This window comes from Prunus avium, chromosome 4 (assembly GCF_965620075.1).
Source record: "Prunus avium chromosome 4, drPruAviu1.hap1.1, whole genome shotgun sequence".
Lineage (NCBI taxonomy): Eukaryota > Viridiplantae > Streptophyta > Magnoliopsida > Rosales > Rosaceae > Prunus > Prunus avium.
Genome location: NC_142287.1, coordinates 20,464,910 through 20,480,726, shown reverse-complemented (window position 1 = coordinate 20,480,726; position 15,817 = coordinate 20,464,910). Strand labels below are relative to the sequence as shown.

General features: G+C 37.3%; 1 protein-coding gene and 1 pseudogene across 4 annotated transcripts; one reads left to right on the top strand and one right to left on the bottom strand.

Annotated features, from left to right (window-relative positions):
- The first annotated feature begins 493 nt into the window (after positions 1–493).
- On the top strand, positions 494–3,852 carry LOC110754541 (uncharacterized; annotated as a pseudogene). Its single transcript, XR_002526320.2, has 3 exons — positions 494–830; positions 1,726–2,093; positions 3,731–3,852. The product of XR_002526320.2 is annotated as an uncharacterized LOC110754541 (transcript).
- A 3,788-nt stretch (positions 3,853–7,640) lies between these two features.
- Positions 7,641–13,266, bottom strand: LOC110754501 (uncharacterized). 3 transcript variants are annotated; one of them, XM_088252786.1, is made up of 3 exons: positions 13,007–13,266; positions 11,192–12,458; positions 7,641–7,764 (listed from the first exon to the last, which is right to left on the bottom strand). In XM_088252786.1, exons 2-3 carry the CDS (start codon positions 12,376–12,378, stop codon positions 7,650–7,652), a joined length of 1,302 nt encoding a protein of 433 aa, XP_088108912.1. In that variant the 5' UTR covers positions 12,379–12,458; positions 13,007–13,266; the 3' UTR covers positions 7,641–7,649. The 3 variants fall into 3 exon arrangements, with proteins under 3 accessions (XP_088108912.1, XP_088108911.1, XP_088108913.1); XM_088252785.1 differs by having other exon boundaries at positions 11,192–12,447; positions 13,007–13,265; XM_088252787.1 differs by lacking the exon at positions 7,641–7,764 and adding an exon at positions 9,482–10,406 and having other exon boundaries at positions 11,192–12,447.
- Between the last annotated feature and the right edge of the window lie 2,551 nt (positions 13,267–15,817).

The following is a 15,817-nucleotide window of genomic DNA, read 5'->3' as shown; positions in this document are numbered from 1 at the left end:
TAGTTTTACGGTCGTCTAATACGGGTCGTAGTTTCCCATAATTGAAGTAGTGGGTAACGTCTGGGCTGGAGTTTCAGTTGGTTTTGGATGGTTTGTTGGCTGCAGGGATGCAAGATTTGGCTTTGTTGGGCTCCAAGAGAATAAAACATGTGGGTTAACTTGAGGGGTACATCGCATTAATGTTTTGTTCCAGGATTAAGTAAGATTGTTGCCATAGCATTCAAAGCTATAGAATCCATTACTGCTCTCCGGTTTGGTGGGTGGGATTTATTACTTCCTCTGCCCACTTTTTGGATTTGAAAAATTGAAGCAAAAGGGGGTTGGTGGTTGGGTGTGGGATGGTTTTAATTTTCGAAGGGAGATATTGTAAGGTGTTGTGGATTTGTTGGTGTTCAATTCCAGATGAAACATCAAAGATCTTGTGGATTTGTTTGGAAGCAGTCTCACACAGAGGTGAGGGAGCTCTCATAGTAGAGAGAGAATCTCTCATTTAAGAGAGAGACTGGGACAGTAATTTGCATGTTACTTAGTGTTCCTCTCCCTTAGGCATCTTCAGTTCAACGATGTCCACAGAAATTCTTCTCTCTCCCTCTCTTCCCCCACCACCCCACTCTATCCTCAAGGGTCTATAAATTGGTTGAGGCCAAGCCACATTAAGTTCACTCAACAATCTTGTCTTGATCACCTTAATTGTGTTGTTAAGAAAAACATGGCATCCTCCTCCAAGACTTTTCTTCTTCTTGGCTTTATGTGTGCTCTTGTGATCCTCATCTCCTCTGAGGTCTCAGCTCGTGAGCTAGCGGAAATTACTAAGCCAGCAATTCCTGTTAGTGAGTTTCTAATTTGTTTTTTTTAACTCAGATGTATGTTTATATTTTTTATTCCACCGATCTGTGAAAATATATGTATGTGTGGGTATATGCGGATGTTCATATTTATGACCTCTACTCATGTTACTCAACTCATATTATTTTCTTTGTGGGTGTTGTATTATCCTTACAAATAATCAGTCAAATCAAAAATCACAAAAACAAACAAAAAAATTTCGGCAAACATTAAAATGACCTTAAAGATAAACTATGTCATTAATTAAATTCGTTGATCATTCGTAGGGATGATTTAAGAAAAGGACCTAAAAAATGAATATTTCAACACATTTTCAACCCACAAACTTACCATTCAAATCATAGAAATATATACATTACATATGTATTTATGTCATTTCTTTTTATCGGAGAGAAGAAGGGATTCAAATTTGAGATGCATATTTTAACATTGAGAACATATGTACTATTAGACTAAGTACTCTTTGGCATATATGCCATTTTTAAAGAGAACTTTCTTTGTAGGTTTGAGTATAAATGTGAATTATGTCCCTAGGCTAGATAAAACAATTTTAATATTAAGTTTAAAAATTAAGGGCAATATAATAATTAGCAAACCCTTAATCTTCACTCACCCACTTTTACCCTCCTAGACTAGACCCAACTGTAGCTCTATTCTAATTTCTACCTTTATGTGAATTAATAGTCCCAGTAATTTTTTTTATACAAAATCATATGAAATTTCTTAATCTATCAAGATCTTCTCGATGTTATGTTCATTTTATGTTCATTTTACAAGGCTGCTGTTTGCATGGCTTTGCTCCCTACAAAATACAAACCGATCCATGCTTGTCAAAGTGATATAAATTCTTTAGACTTATACAGATTACTTTTCTTTCAGGGGGCAATACCTATCCCTTTAAAGGCCGTCCAAGTGCGCGAACTGTCAGATGCATGCAGTCCGTATACCTATCAATTTAGAACATTTCGCCGGGCCCCGCCCCCTGCCCCGGCCCTAGCCCCGCACTGGCAGCAGCGCCGGGCCCTACCCCTGCCCCCGGCACCGGAACCGGAACCGGAACCGCCCCTGCCCCCTCTTCCCCCGGCACTGGAACCACCCCCATCCCCGTCCCCACCCTTGGCTCCTGTCCCGGGAGAGTATAGGCAAGGCCAAGGGCACCATGAAAAACCAGGACTTGGTGTTGCTGAGACTGAAACTGGGAATTAAATAGATAACCCTTTTTCAGTGGATATTGCAGGTACTGTGTGGTAATAATTAAGAGTTTGTTTTGTCAATAAAGGTCAATGTAATGTATTGGTTGAGTTGTTAATAAAACTCTCAATCATAATTAAGTAGGATTTTAAGGTTTATCTTTGTACTAGTACTCATATCATACTGTGTCTAAGATATGTGGCTTTCTATCTTTATATATACATTTGAAATCTATCCTAGCAATTCCTTTTTCCATAATTTGTGTATCAATGAAAATCTCCATTAAGAGTAACTATATGTTGATGGAAGTTTTAAAATTAATTCAAGCAAGCCTTTCATATCATAATGTATTAAAAATAAGTAATTTCGACTTATTTTCTTTACAATATAAAAATAAGTAATAAGGACACTCAGGCTAGATACTTGGGTAAGAAATCCTGGAATTCATCTCAGCCAAATGGACCCACTTGATGAAAAAAATAAAAAAAGGACCCGTGCTATATAACATGTGAATCTTCGCATAGGAGAAAATCTGTATATATTGTATATGTCTATATATATTTATATATGAAATTTTTTGAGAATAAGAGTTCATTCATAAAACCAAAAGGCATACAAAGACATATGAAACTTATTTACTAAAGATATATATGTGTAGACTTGATTTTCTTCTCTGTTCGTTAAACGATTTACAAAAGGAGACAAACCATCAACGTTTGTGGAAAAAAAAAAATGAAGGACAAAAAGAAAATGAACGTTTGTCCACGAGTAAGCTAAATATGAATGGGCATGCAAAGACTTCAAAGTAAGTCCTTTTATAGGCACAAAAAATTGGAAAAGTAAAAAACAAGTGTTCCTCTCCTTTATTTGTATATTTGTATATTTTTTATTTAATTTTTGAGTGTTTTTTTGTCAAATCAAGTGTTCCTCTCCTTTAGTCGTCTTCAGTTCAACGATGTCCACAGAAATTCTTCTCTCTCCCTCTCTTCCCCCACCCACCCCACTCTATCCTCAAGGGTCTAAAAATTGGTTGAGGCCAAGCCACATTAAGTTCACTCAACAATCTTGTCTTCACCTTAATTGTGTTGTTAAGAAAAACATGGCATCATCCTCCAAGACTTTTCTTCTTCTTGGCTTTATGTTTGCTCTTGTGATCCTCATCTCCTCTGAGGCCTCAGCTCGTGAGCTAGTGCAAATTCCTTTTAGTGAGTTTCTAATTTTTTTTTTAACTCTGATGTATGTTTGTATTTTTTATTCCATCGATTTGTGAAAATATATGTATGTGTGGGTATATGTGGATGTTCATATTTATGACCTCTACTCATGTTACTCAACTCATATTATTTTCTTTGTGGGTGTTGTATTATCCTTCATATAATACAAACTAAAAAGTTTCGGCAAACATTAAAATGACCTTAAAGATAAACTTCGTCACATAACCTTATGCTTGTCAACTGATATAAATTCTTTTTATATAAAGGACGACTTATATATATAGACCCTTCAAACCCGGGCCAGTCGTCAATTGCGGCCGTCATCCGTATTCTAAATGCCTACCTAAACCGAAAGGGCATGGCCCCCCAACCCCCGGCCTTGGGAGAGTATAGGCACGGCCAGCCCCCGGCCCCCGGTGTTACTGCTGAGACTGAAACTGGGAATAGATACGTAACCCTTTTTCTTTGGATATTTTCAGGTAATATAATAAGGGTTTGTTTTATCAATTATAAAGTTTAATGTAATGTATTGGTTGAGTTGTTAATGAACCTCTCAATCATAATGAATTAGGATTTTAAGGTTTATCTTTGTACTAGTACTCATATCATATTGTGTCTAAGATATGTGGTGTTTGTGCAAATAATCTCGTGGGAGAATATTCGCTTCTAGATCCTTCAACCTTCGATCTTCCTTCTCTCTCCTTCTCGGTTCCTGTAAAAAAGATTGGAGTAAATAGACCACACCCGGGGGGGTGTTGGCCAAAGGCCCTCCGATGCCTAAGTTAGTTCGAGTGTTTGTAGGAAAACAATAGCTAAGCAAAGGGTACGGAGTTGTATGGTGTAAACCGAGCGGCCGGAGCCGTGTGGAGAAAATATGGAGAGTGGAGAGTGGAGAGGGAGAGAGAGCTTCGGGTATTTTCTCGGGTTTTGGAGCTAGGTTTAGAAGTAGGGTTTTTGAAGTACCTTTTTTTTTTGAGAGAATAGCGATAGGATTTTATTGATAGGATAAGACGTAACTAGTACAAAAAACCGGGCAATGTCGTCGGGGATTAGGCGAGTTTCTCTACACATACGGGCTCGGTCGTCGGACTAACTGAGTAGCCTTACCCGCTCAACTGCAATCAGGAGCGGGAACCTAACCACAGGTAGAGTACCCCCCCGTCCCCCTAGGATCATACCCGTACCTTGAATGATGACTGAAGTCATCTATTTATAGGAGCCTCGGGGCTAGGGTTTCGTAGCCTCGGGCAGGGACGGATCCACAGAGGAGCAAAGGTGGACAAGTGACCCCTGCAACTCTGGGATCTGCCATTAGAGGGGAGAAAATTGACCCCTGCAAACTACTCGACGAAAGTCCCCAAAGAGCACGAAGCGCTGCTCCTCCCCAGCGCGCAGCATCCTCTAGCATGCAGCGCTGCTTGCGCTTCCTTTTTTCTTTTTTCCCTCAAAGTCAAAACAACGTTGTCCTATATATATTATGTATTTTAAAGCCTATATCTATGTTATATATTATATGGTTCTTTGTCTGCTGGTCCAATCAAAAACTTTTCTTCTTTTTTATTCCCACAGCTGAAGACACGCGCATGCATGATGTCTCCCACTTCCTTTTTTATTTTTTCTTTATGACCTTTTGTTCCTTCGTTGCTGCTTCTGGTCCCACTTTTTCTTCTGTATTTTTTTCATCTCAAATTCCCTTTGGTCTGCTGTGTTTCATTTCCTCCTCTTTGCTATAGTTTCATCTCAAAACGACACCGTCTAGGACCAGGTCACTTAACTTTTTTTAAATTTTATTATCATGGCCTTTTGGACAGGTTTTTTTAATTTCCGAAATATGCATATAACAATCTAATAAACATGTTCCTCATAATTTTATTTTTTTACATGTATGTAACTGTTATTGCATTTTCATTCATTTCTACGGGTCTTCTATATGTAAAAAATTGTGAGCTTATATATGTTGACCCCCGGAGAGCAGATTTCTGGATCCGTCCCTGGCCTCGGGGCTAGGGTTTCGTAGAGATTGAGTCGGACTTGATAATATCTGAATTATCTCGTTAATTATAAGATAATATCCTATAATTAGGATATTATCCCTTTGATAAGATAATACCCGAATTATTGATATTATCTCATTAATTATAAGATAATATCCCTTTATTATGATAATATCCCAATTAATGATATTATCTTTATTAATTATGAGATAATCAGTCCCGATCTCTTGGACCACAGGAGTCCAAGAGATTATGGTCACCTACCGTTGGATATTAATCCAATAGTTCAAAAAAGTTTCTTAAAAGGAGTGCAAGAGTGAGTGAACCGTTGAATTTATATCAAACGGTGAGTGACCACAAATCTCTTGGACCCTTGTAGTCCAAGAGATCGGGACTAATGAGATAATACCATATAATTAAGATATTATCCATATTAATTAATTATCCCAATAAATGGTTTAATTAATTAATTTAAGGGATAATCTTCTTTTCCACATGGTGTGCTCTGATTGGAGACGAAAATATTTGCTCTCACATGTGGCTTTCTATCTTTATATATACGTTTGAAATCTATCCTAGTAATTTCTTTTTCCATAATTTGTGTATCAATGAAAATCTCTCCATTAAGAGTAATTATATGTTGATGGAAGTTTTAAAATTAATTCAAGCAAGCCTTTCATATCATAATGTATTAAAAATAAGTAATTTCGACTCATTTTCTTTACAATATAAAAATAAGTAATAACGACTCTCAGGCTAGATACTTGGGTAAGAAATCCTGGAATTCATCTCAGCCAAATGGACCCACTTGACAAAGAAAAAGGACCCGCTCGACTTTCTTTGGCTCTACTTGAACACTGGACTTGTGCAAAACGAATATCAACGAAGTCCTAATCCAATTTTAATAGCTCCAGATGCATGATGCCATCCTCGTCTCTCTTTCATTGCTTCACTCCCATGTCTTAATCTCTTCCTCTACTTTTGGTAACCATTTCGTTTTCAGTGTTGAGTTTCTGTTTTGAAAACCCAAACCATGTTTGATAATAGTTTAAATTGTTTTTAGTTTTCAGTATTCGTTTTTTTTTTTCTTCCTCGTTTTTTTATTCTCCAATTTTACATAACCACACATACATCTACATCGCACTCCAGTACCACAACGTCAATCATTAATCCTATATGCACTGTGTTTTGTTGTTTATTCTAATAGGTATATGGTGGAATAATGAACCTTTTAGCTCTAAGAACATAATTATACACTGGAGCACTGGCATGAATTTAAGCACCTACAAAAGAAGCGTGTCAAAAGAAGGGCAGGCTGCCCTTGACAAACATACCCACATAAGGTGAATAAAAAACATGCTTCTCGTAATAGAGGAGAGGTCATATAACTCTTGAATTATTTCAAGGAGATATTTAATCCACACGGTTGACTTGTAAGAGAACACTTCTTGACTTGTATTAAGAGATATAAAACCATAAACCTAGCTAGTGATTTAAGAAATTAAACGACAGCAGAGAGGACACATGAACCCTCAGGTATTCAAACAGAAAGCTAACACACAACTTGACTTCTACGAGACACAACCAAACATGGAGCTGTCTGTTTTCCTACTACATTCACAGGCTATTCCAGAACTTGTTTACCCTTGTCCTTATTAAGCTTAGGACCCTCGATTCCTTCCACGCTTTTAAAGAGAGGGTCTTGCATGGAGCTGTCTGTTCTGCTAGGTCCTGCCTTGCCCTCACCACCATCATGGTAGCGCTGATCATTTGTTTCTTTGGTCTCAAGAAAAGTGGTAAACTCATCCTCATGCTGATATACTCGACGGAAACCACACATTTTCGCGTACAGCCCTCCCGTATTGCTTGCAAATGAAGCGTTTAAGTGACTACACCCTTTCAACTGATCTTGAAACCACTTCCGTGGTATATAGGACAGCCAATTGAATCCTCCATCTTCTAACCACTTTAATTCTCCCCTCGTTGTTTGATAGGGGTGGAGGGAATATTCCAAACTTATGTTGTCAGTTTCCAAGTGACAAATCAGGTAGTGAGGAGTTTCTGTATCCAATTTGTCGTGGCAGGTAGTTGGATTCTCAAGCTCTGAGAAAATTGCATAAAGTCCTAATCCAATTTTAATAACTCCATATGCATGATGGCATCGCTCGTCTCTTTTTCATTGCTTCACTCCCAAGTCTTAAAAGTTACAGATTGAATTCTATAATTTTAATTCTAATCTAAAGTCATACTAAATTATCATAATAATGGACCAGAAATCTTACATGGCTGAGCAGTCCTACATTGCGTAAATACATTGAAGAATGTAATCTTCTCCCACAAACTTGTATTCCGTCATGAAAACATCAGATAAATTACAAAACCTAGCTTCTTGCACATGAACAGATCAACGAGACTCCCAATCCTTCAATTTCTTGCTTCCTTTGGGTTTTGCAATAGGCGCGTTCATTCCTGCCATTTTAGCATTATACTTTGCCCGAAGAGGATCGTTGTACGTCCATCTGAAATGCAGAAAACGGTAAATAAATGTGCTTGTTTGGAAAAAAATTTCGGGAACAATCAAATAAAACGTATTCAGATGTACGTATTCTGGAATTTAAGATCAAAAGAGAAGCCAAAGTCGATCCCATTACTGATGATACAGTTATATTCCCACTTCCTTTACCGAAAAGGGGAAAAAGCCCTATGAAAAATTCATCAGAATTTGTATGGTATGTTCGCCTATTCACATCTCAACTTTTGTTCTCCCTCAAACAAAATTCACATCAATTTAATATATATTCATACCACAAGACAGCTCCTCCCGGTGGAACCTTAACTTTACATACTAAGAAATCCAAGTGAAAACCACCAAAAAATAATACTTATACTGACATATAGAACCCATCCAAAATATGTTGATATAGAAATGAAAGTAACAATATGAATATGACCATAACAAATTGCTAATAAAATAAAAAAGAACAATAACTTTTCTCATGTTCTATTACTTCAAAGTTAAGCCACCAATCCTTTGTTCCAAAACTTTAAATTATTCCTATGACCACAACAATATCAATGTAGTTTTTCTATATATTGTTGAAGAATTTTTAGCTTATTATCCTAAAATTTTGACTCAACCCATGGCTATTCTTTTTTATTTTCGTTTTCCTGTCATTCCATTTACAGATTATGGATTCCTACCCAACCGAACTTTGGAGTCTTGAAAACATATACAGATATAATGATGTAGGACAAAGAAGAAGTACAAAAAGATATGGAATTTGGCATCACTACTAAAAGTTTCTTGGATCATTCCTAGTAATAGATCAGGAGGTGTCTTTGGCTCACTCCAATACCATTCAAGCTACACATGAGAGCGGGAAATCATAGAAAACTATAATTTATTTGATGTTCACTAATTTTCAAATCTTACTAACTAGTCCTTTTTAAAAGGACTATTTACATGAACCATTGGAAGACTCAAATTAACATGTTTAGGAATACTGAATTATGCCTATACCATTGATCATGTGACAGAGACTTAAACACGATGATTAAAGAGCTCCAAAATAATAAACGTAAATGACATCTATAAATTGCATTAACTACAGAAAAATAAAAAGACTCTCAATCATCTGGTCCTGGGTAGTTGTTGTGTAGATACAGCTGCACCAAAATGGATTCAGCTGCATCCTCAACTTGTGATACTCGCAAGTGCACGAGCCGTTCGGTAGTATAGCGTATGTAAGTGCGAGGTCGATCCCACGAGGATTGGTGATTGAATGATTCAATTCATTTTCCCTACACAAAACAGAAATGAAAAAGAAGGGAAATAAATAAAACAAGGAAGAAAGAAAATAACTAACTCAAGCAGATAAGTTCCCAAGTTCAATTAGATTAACGGATTGATTCTAGCTAATGTATGATTAAGCCATGGTGTGTGGTCATAACCTTGTGTTCCTAATTCCCTAATTTGATCATTTGTTGTCTAACCTAAAATTAAGCATTAGGAACCCATTAAGCATAGAAGAACAATTTAAACAACCAAGCATGTATCTAATCCCTGTTGTCGAATGTCCATACATACTCTTCCTATTCATAGTTCAATTCGAATTAAAGCATGGTGTATACTCTTAATTCAAACCAAGATAGCTAACATGCAAGCCTTAATGGTGATCAATCATTCAAACTAGCATATTAACTTATAAGCATAATGAATAAGAACATGAACCATAATTGAAACTTGGAAACTAATCAAACTTGAGACTAAAGAAAAGAATTTACATAATGAAAAGTAAAGTGGAACTAAGAAAAACTTAAGGAAAATTTCAACACAAAAGATTTCATTACAACAATTGAAAACTAGAAAGAGAAACTAAGAGAATTTGAGGGAGAGAAGGGAAGGGAGCTCTAGAGAAGTGCTTGAGAGCTCCCCCCCTTGGGGTGTGTTTACAAGCTTAGAGAACCTCCCTATTTATAGGCCTAGGGGAAGTGAAAATCTGAATTATACAATTGAATTTTCTAAACACACTAACTTCACCTAACACACAACACTTAATTCACCAACTTAACCTAACACACAATTGCATTTGAAAACAATTCTTCTTGTCATTAAGCTTAGTGTTGCATCATCCACTTCAACATCTTTCAATTCATTTGGCTGCAAAATTCCACTCAATTATAGGAATTGAATATGCTTCACCTAACTTCCCCACAATCAATAACACCTCATGCATATGTCAAGCATGACAATGCATTGCAGTCTTCTTTTGGGCTCGTTTTGGGCTTGTTTCTCCATCCATAAAATTCTGGAAAAATATGGATCTTGAAGCTCTTTGAATTATCTTTCCAAGCATATGCAGCCCAACTCAAGGAAAAATCCGGAAGGCCTTCAAATGTGATTTTTGGCCCAGTAACGCAGATGCTGCCGAATTTGACCTTAAGTTGCCAAAACATGTATAACTTTCTCTAGAAGACTCGGAATCATGAACCGTAAAATTCTACAGAAAATAGACTTCCGTATCTTTCCAATGATATATGGCTCATCATCTGGTTCTTCTTGAGCAAGTGCAGTCCAATCCGTGAAGTTGACTGATCTGCAGACACCGTTTTAAGCTAACTTGTCTCCAAAATGCAATTAGTGATTCTCAAGCTTATCACACTGAAATAAACACAAAACTTATTAAAAGCACAAATTTAACTCAAAAACATAACCAAATCATAAATTAGAAGGTTACAAAATGATATGTAAATATGCACCGATCAGTAGTTGGATGGGATCATTTATCATACTTTGAACTTCACTCTTGAAACATATAAAATTATCGAATCTCTCAACAGGTATAGGCGAATGAAGTTACATGGGCTTCTAGATCAAATTGAAAGACAGTTTTTGGTTAGGAATACTTGTACAGGTGAATTAAGTGATGTTTATGTCCAACTTCTGACCAAAAAATAAAAAATAAAAAATGTTGACCATCAGTAAAGTCAAATACAGTGATACTATACATTTACCATAACCAATTTTCTTTTTGATTCCCTAAAGCATTTTATAAATCAAATTTTACTTATCAATGAATATAACCTAGTTGTTTAATTATTATATCAAACTATTTAAGCTAATAGACATATGTGCTAATAAAGCACCATACTGCTATTGGACCACACATACTTTTCTACAAGACTAATGCTCATCAAGTGCTACGTGAATGTCCTCAAATCTTACTATTCTCCAACCCATAAAATCTTACGATTTGACTGAGAAATTCAGTAAGATTAGCCCCTCAGTTCATATTCACTTCAAATAAACTGTGGGTAAACTGACACAAACTCTAACTTCCCTTAAGAAAACAAGAAATATAATAGTGCTTGTGGTGTTTAATGAATTCAACACAAAAATAAAATAGGTAACCAGAATGGTTAATGCATTAAAGAAATTGAACTTACGGATTGTTCCAATCAGTGGTATCCTCATTGACAAGATGAGTCCATTTCGTCCTTCCACTACGACCAAAATGTTTGACCTGCATGACCTTGGGCAATATTGTTTTGTCCATTTTATCTTCTCCAGTTGGGGCAGAGAAATCACGTGTGTAAATTCCATCTGTTCCAACAGTTGCAGCATAGTCATCAGGTTCTGACTGGAAGAAAGCACCCTTGTGGTAATATTTCTGCATAAATCTCCACTTCTGCTTTGGTTGTGGTGCAGCTTTCGGATGCTTCCTCTCCCAGTCCCTCCTCTCTTCCTCTGTCATGTTTCTAACCCTTTCAATCTCTTCCTTCTCCTTTATCATTGCTTCCCGGTCCTCCCTATCCCTCTTGATCCTGGCTATCTCTCTTGCCTTCCAAGCTTCATACTCCTCTGCCTCATTTACTTCATCATCAGTATCAATATCAGCAATATTTCCTTCCTGTTCCAAACCCTTCTGAATCTCTTCGTCCTTCCGAATCTCCTCAACCACAATCTGCTTTGTCTCTCTCTTCCTTTCCTCCAAATTCCTCTTCCTTGATTCCTCAAGGGCTTGTTCTTCAGCCTCAAGTCGCTCACGTTCAGCAATAGTATCTCTCTCTGACTTGGGCACAAAGACAGGCTTCAACATCACCATACCAGTAAGCTCTTCTTCTGAGTCAGTATCATACTCAGACTCCTCTTCCTCCTCTTCCTTTACTTCTTCCTCGTCTTCCGACAGAAGGAGTGGAGCTTCTTCTTGCTCCCTTTGACGCAACTTCTCCTTGATCCTTCTTCTTCTTTCCTCCAAAGCATCTGCGTCCTCTTCCTCAGCTTCTAACCCTTCCCGCCTCTTGGCTTCTTCTTCAATTGTTGAAACAATCTCTGCTTGCCGGATACGCCTATGATCAGCTCGAACATCCTCACGATTATCTATCCTGCTCTCAGCCAAACGGCGCAGTCTAGGATCATCTTTTCTAACAACATCAGAATATTCCTGCGTGGGGAAAGCTTTCTCCAATGAAGCAGCTGCGGACATCCTAATATCCCCATCTTCGTTCGCATCATCTGCCCACTCGGGAGCTTTTCCAGGCCAATACCTTTTAACTTTTGTTTGCCCAATTTTACCTCTGAGCTTATCCCTGACTGCAATCACAGTATCACTAACACCTGCTGTTACCGACATTGTTGCACCTTATAGACACCCTCTAAACACTGGTTTAAATCACTACACCACAACTTCTCATAGACAGCGCTGAAAAAACACTATAATAGGTTATAACAGAGTTATAGAAAGCGCCGTGTCAGCCAAAGATATGAAAGCATGAGCTATATAATAGCGTTTTTTACCTGCTATCGAAAGAACATAAACTTGACAAAGAACAGTGCCAATGACAAACGATGCAGAAAATTCATCAAATCTATTGTTGTGGCCATTAGAGCACAAAAAGCCAGATATTCTTTTTTTTTTTTAAATTGCCTGAAAACCTAAGAATTCACTTTGAGCTATCAGCATTACGAAGGTAGAGGAGCTTTACACAATAAATTAAGAATAGAATTAGCTTTCCAATTTCAAATCTCCAACCCCCAACTTGAATGCTATTCTTATTGTCTAAGTTGTAATCACGAATACGAGCAAAGCTCCTTAGCTAGTCCTATTTTCAAGCAAAACCCAGAAAAAAATTCAGAAAACTTGCCCCAATTCAATACTCAACAAATTTAACCCTAAATCAAATTAGGGACATAACAATTGTTTTGATATACTGATTTGTTGGATGGCTAGACCATAACCCTAAGAGAATGAGAGTTATTACCTGTCACAGAGCTTCAGACGTTGGGACAAGAGCAGCCAGCGAGAAAGATAGTGCGAGTTTGATAAACAGACAGCGAGCTAGATTTCCACCATGAGAGAAAGAGAGTCAGGGCGGGAGAGAGACAGAGAAAATCAAAGCGGGAGAGAGAAGGAGAAAGCTACTGAGAGCGAGAGCGCGAAAGAGAGATCCCGAGTTTTTTTTTTGTTAAAAGAGACAGTTGGAATGGGGAGAGAGAGAGAGAGAGAGAGGGGGGGTTTTCACGCCTAATTTTTTTACGCCCGCTAGTTTTTAATTGTCTATGCTATTTAAACTCAACACTTCTCTTTGGGTCGTTTGGTAAGGCGGATTGTTATGGATTGGATTAAATTCTGAGATTGTCTTGGATTAGTTTGGATTGGATTAAGCTAGATTAAGTACTGACCTATGTTTGATGGTGCGTCGGACTAAGAAACTAGATTATAAAACTAGTAAAATACCTATATTTGGTGATGTGTAGGACTAAAAAATAATTTTTTAAATATTTTTAAATTTAAATTTAATTAGTGAAGAGTCACTCTCTTTTGTTCTCTCTCCCTTCCCGTCTCACACCCACAACCCACTTTTTCTCCAATTTCTTTCTTCTCTATTTTCCCTTTCTTTTCCCCCCTTTTCTTCTTCCGAATTCACTTTTCTCCCCCTCTCTCTTCCCTTTCCTTTTTCCTCTTTTACTTCTTCCGTGCCATTTCCCTCATCTCTCTCTCTGTGTCTCTTTAGATATACTTGAGAAGGCATGAAAAGCAGAACAAGGTCACTGGAGCCCAACAAAAGCTTGGGACCAAAAACAGCCTAAGCCACAAGATACAAAAGAAAGAGCAAACAAAGTTGGAAAGGTGGTAGGGATGCATCAACAAAATCATAATTTTCTTCCTTTTCTCTCTTCTTCTTCCTATCTCTCACCTTTCTCTTGTTTTTTTCCCTTTGTTTCTCCAATTTTTTTTTCCTGCGTTTCTCTCTTTTTCTCTGGTTTGGATCTACTAGGAATTGAGTTTTTGTGTTTATGATCCCACAGTTTATGATTCCATCTTCATATGATAAAAAAAAATAATAATAAAATTTAGGGGAGACCGCCACTGTGTGGTTCCATTGGGTTTGAATTGATGGTGGTGGTTAGTCGAATTGGTGGTGGTTGATTAACTCCCAGACGGTGCTGGTTTCAGCCTCACTGTTCTGCGAGCTCTCTATTTTGCGAGCCATATTTCAACATCGTTGTATTGGGCCAGCGAGTGAGGGTTTTTTGGTAATGTTGGAATATATAATCTCATTTAAGTTGTCCCCCTTGTTAGTTACCAAACATGGGCTTCAGGTGTTATTTAACATAGCCCAATCTAGAGAGGTCTACCAAACATAGCCATATATCCAACTTTTCAGTACATAGTCGTCTCCAATAATGAAATATAAGAGTTTAATGATTTAAGTATTGGAGTGAACAAAGAAAAGTAAACCGAAAAAGTGTGAGATTTAAATAGAAAAATTTAAAAAACAAATTATCTTTTGAACTTTTAAACGCACTTATTGTTCATTGCATTTGTTTCCCATTTGATTCATACAGTTCATATGTCGGCCCCAAGGGTGAAGCTGCAATACAGTTTTCGAATAATTTTAACGTTTCTCTTTATCTTTTTTATTAGAAATATGAGGTTTAATTAGAATATATTTTTTTTCTAATGGGTGTGTATTTAAGGGTAGTTTGGGAAGAGAGTGGGGTTTTCTTAAAAATTGTGAAAATTTGAATTAGAAGTTTGGGTGAACTTAGAACATGAGGTGAACAAAGAGAAGTGCGGGGTTTAAATATAAAAAAAAATATTTGTTAATGCCCCGTGTTTTTCATCTCATAGCGTTAGTTTGTTTTGCTTTAATTTTTTTGTCAAATCCCTATCTTTTATGCACTTCTGTAAAAACGCTAGGGGGGGCATGGAGACCGCAAAACTGAAAAACCGAGCCATATTGAATTAGGCAAATTATGAATGGAACTGATGGATTACTACTTGCAACAACAGATACTACCAAAGAACTGAAAACTAGGATTCACGGGGTACTCAATTTATCTCTCACCTTTCTAACATACATTTATGGGTGACGTTGAAACTTAACATTCACTTAGCTCCTGTTTCCAATGCTTAGCATGTTGCAGAGATGGCATATGAGAATCAATTTGTGACAGAGACGCAAAAAGTTGACCATGGAACAGTCATACACTTGGAGAAGATACAGTTTCTCTTCACGACAATTTGCTAGCGGCTCATACAGTTTGGGTCAACCCTGCTGAGGTGAGTTGATGTTTCTATTCCTTTGTTGAACTCATACAAAATTTGTAAAACTGATCACACAGTAAATATGTATCCGAGTTTCCACGTCTGTTGCGTGTTATGTACATCTTTCATCAACACAATCAAAACTCACATGGTTTTAAACTTGTTCTTGTATTGTATGGATGGTATATATGTAACTGTTATTCAGTATCTCCAGACTGATTGTCTTTCAAGGGATGGGGTCAAAGTATCTCACTGCCCTGCTGTTGCAATGAGAATGCTTGGATTTTCACCTATAAGAGAGATGCTTGATGCCGGCATCTGTGTCTCTTTGGGAACAGATGGGGCACCCTCAAATAATAGAATGAACATAAGTTGAAATTCTGGGTTTGGACATTGGAAGTGTCATACTTGAACCTGGAAATTCATGCATGAATTTTGTTCCTTGCAGTTGATGAGATGTACCTGGCTTCTCTGATTAACAAAGGACGGGAAGTTCATACAAATGGGACAACTGATCCTA

What these genes read in the sequence shown, in the direction of transcription:
- LOC110754501 (XM_088252786.1), bottom strand. Translation starts at nt 12,378, where the DNA reads ATGTCGGTAACAGCAGGTGTTAGTGATACTGTGATTGCAGTCAGGGAT. An exon ending in ACCACTGATTGGAACAATCC is followed by an intron (nt 7,765 to 11,191) that starts GTAAGTTCAATT and finishes TCTGCATTTCAG; the next exon opens with ATGGACGTACAACGATCCTC.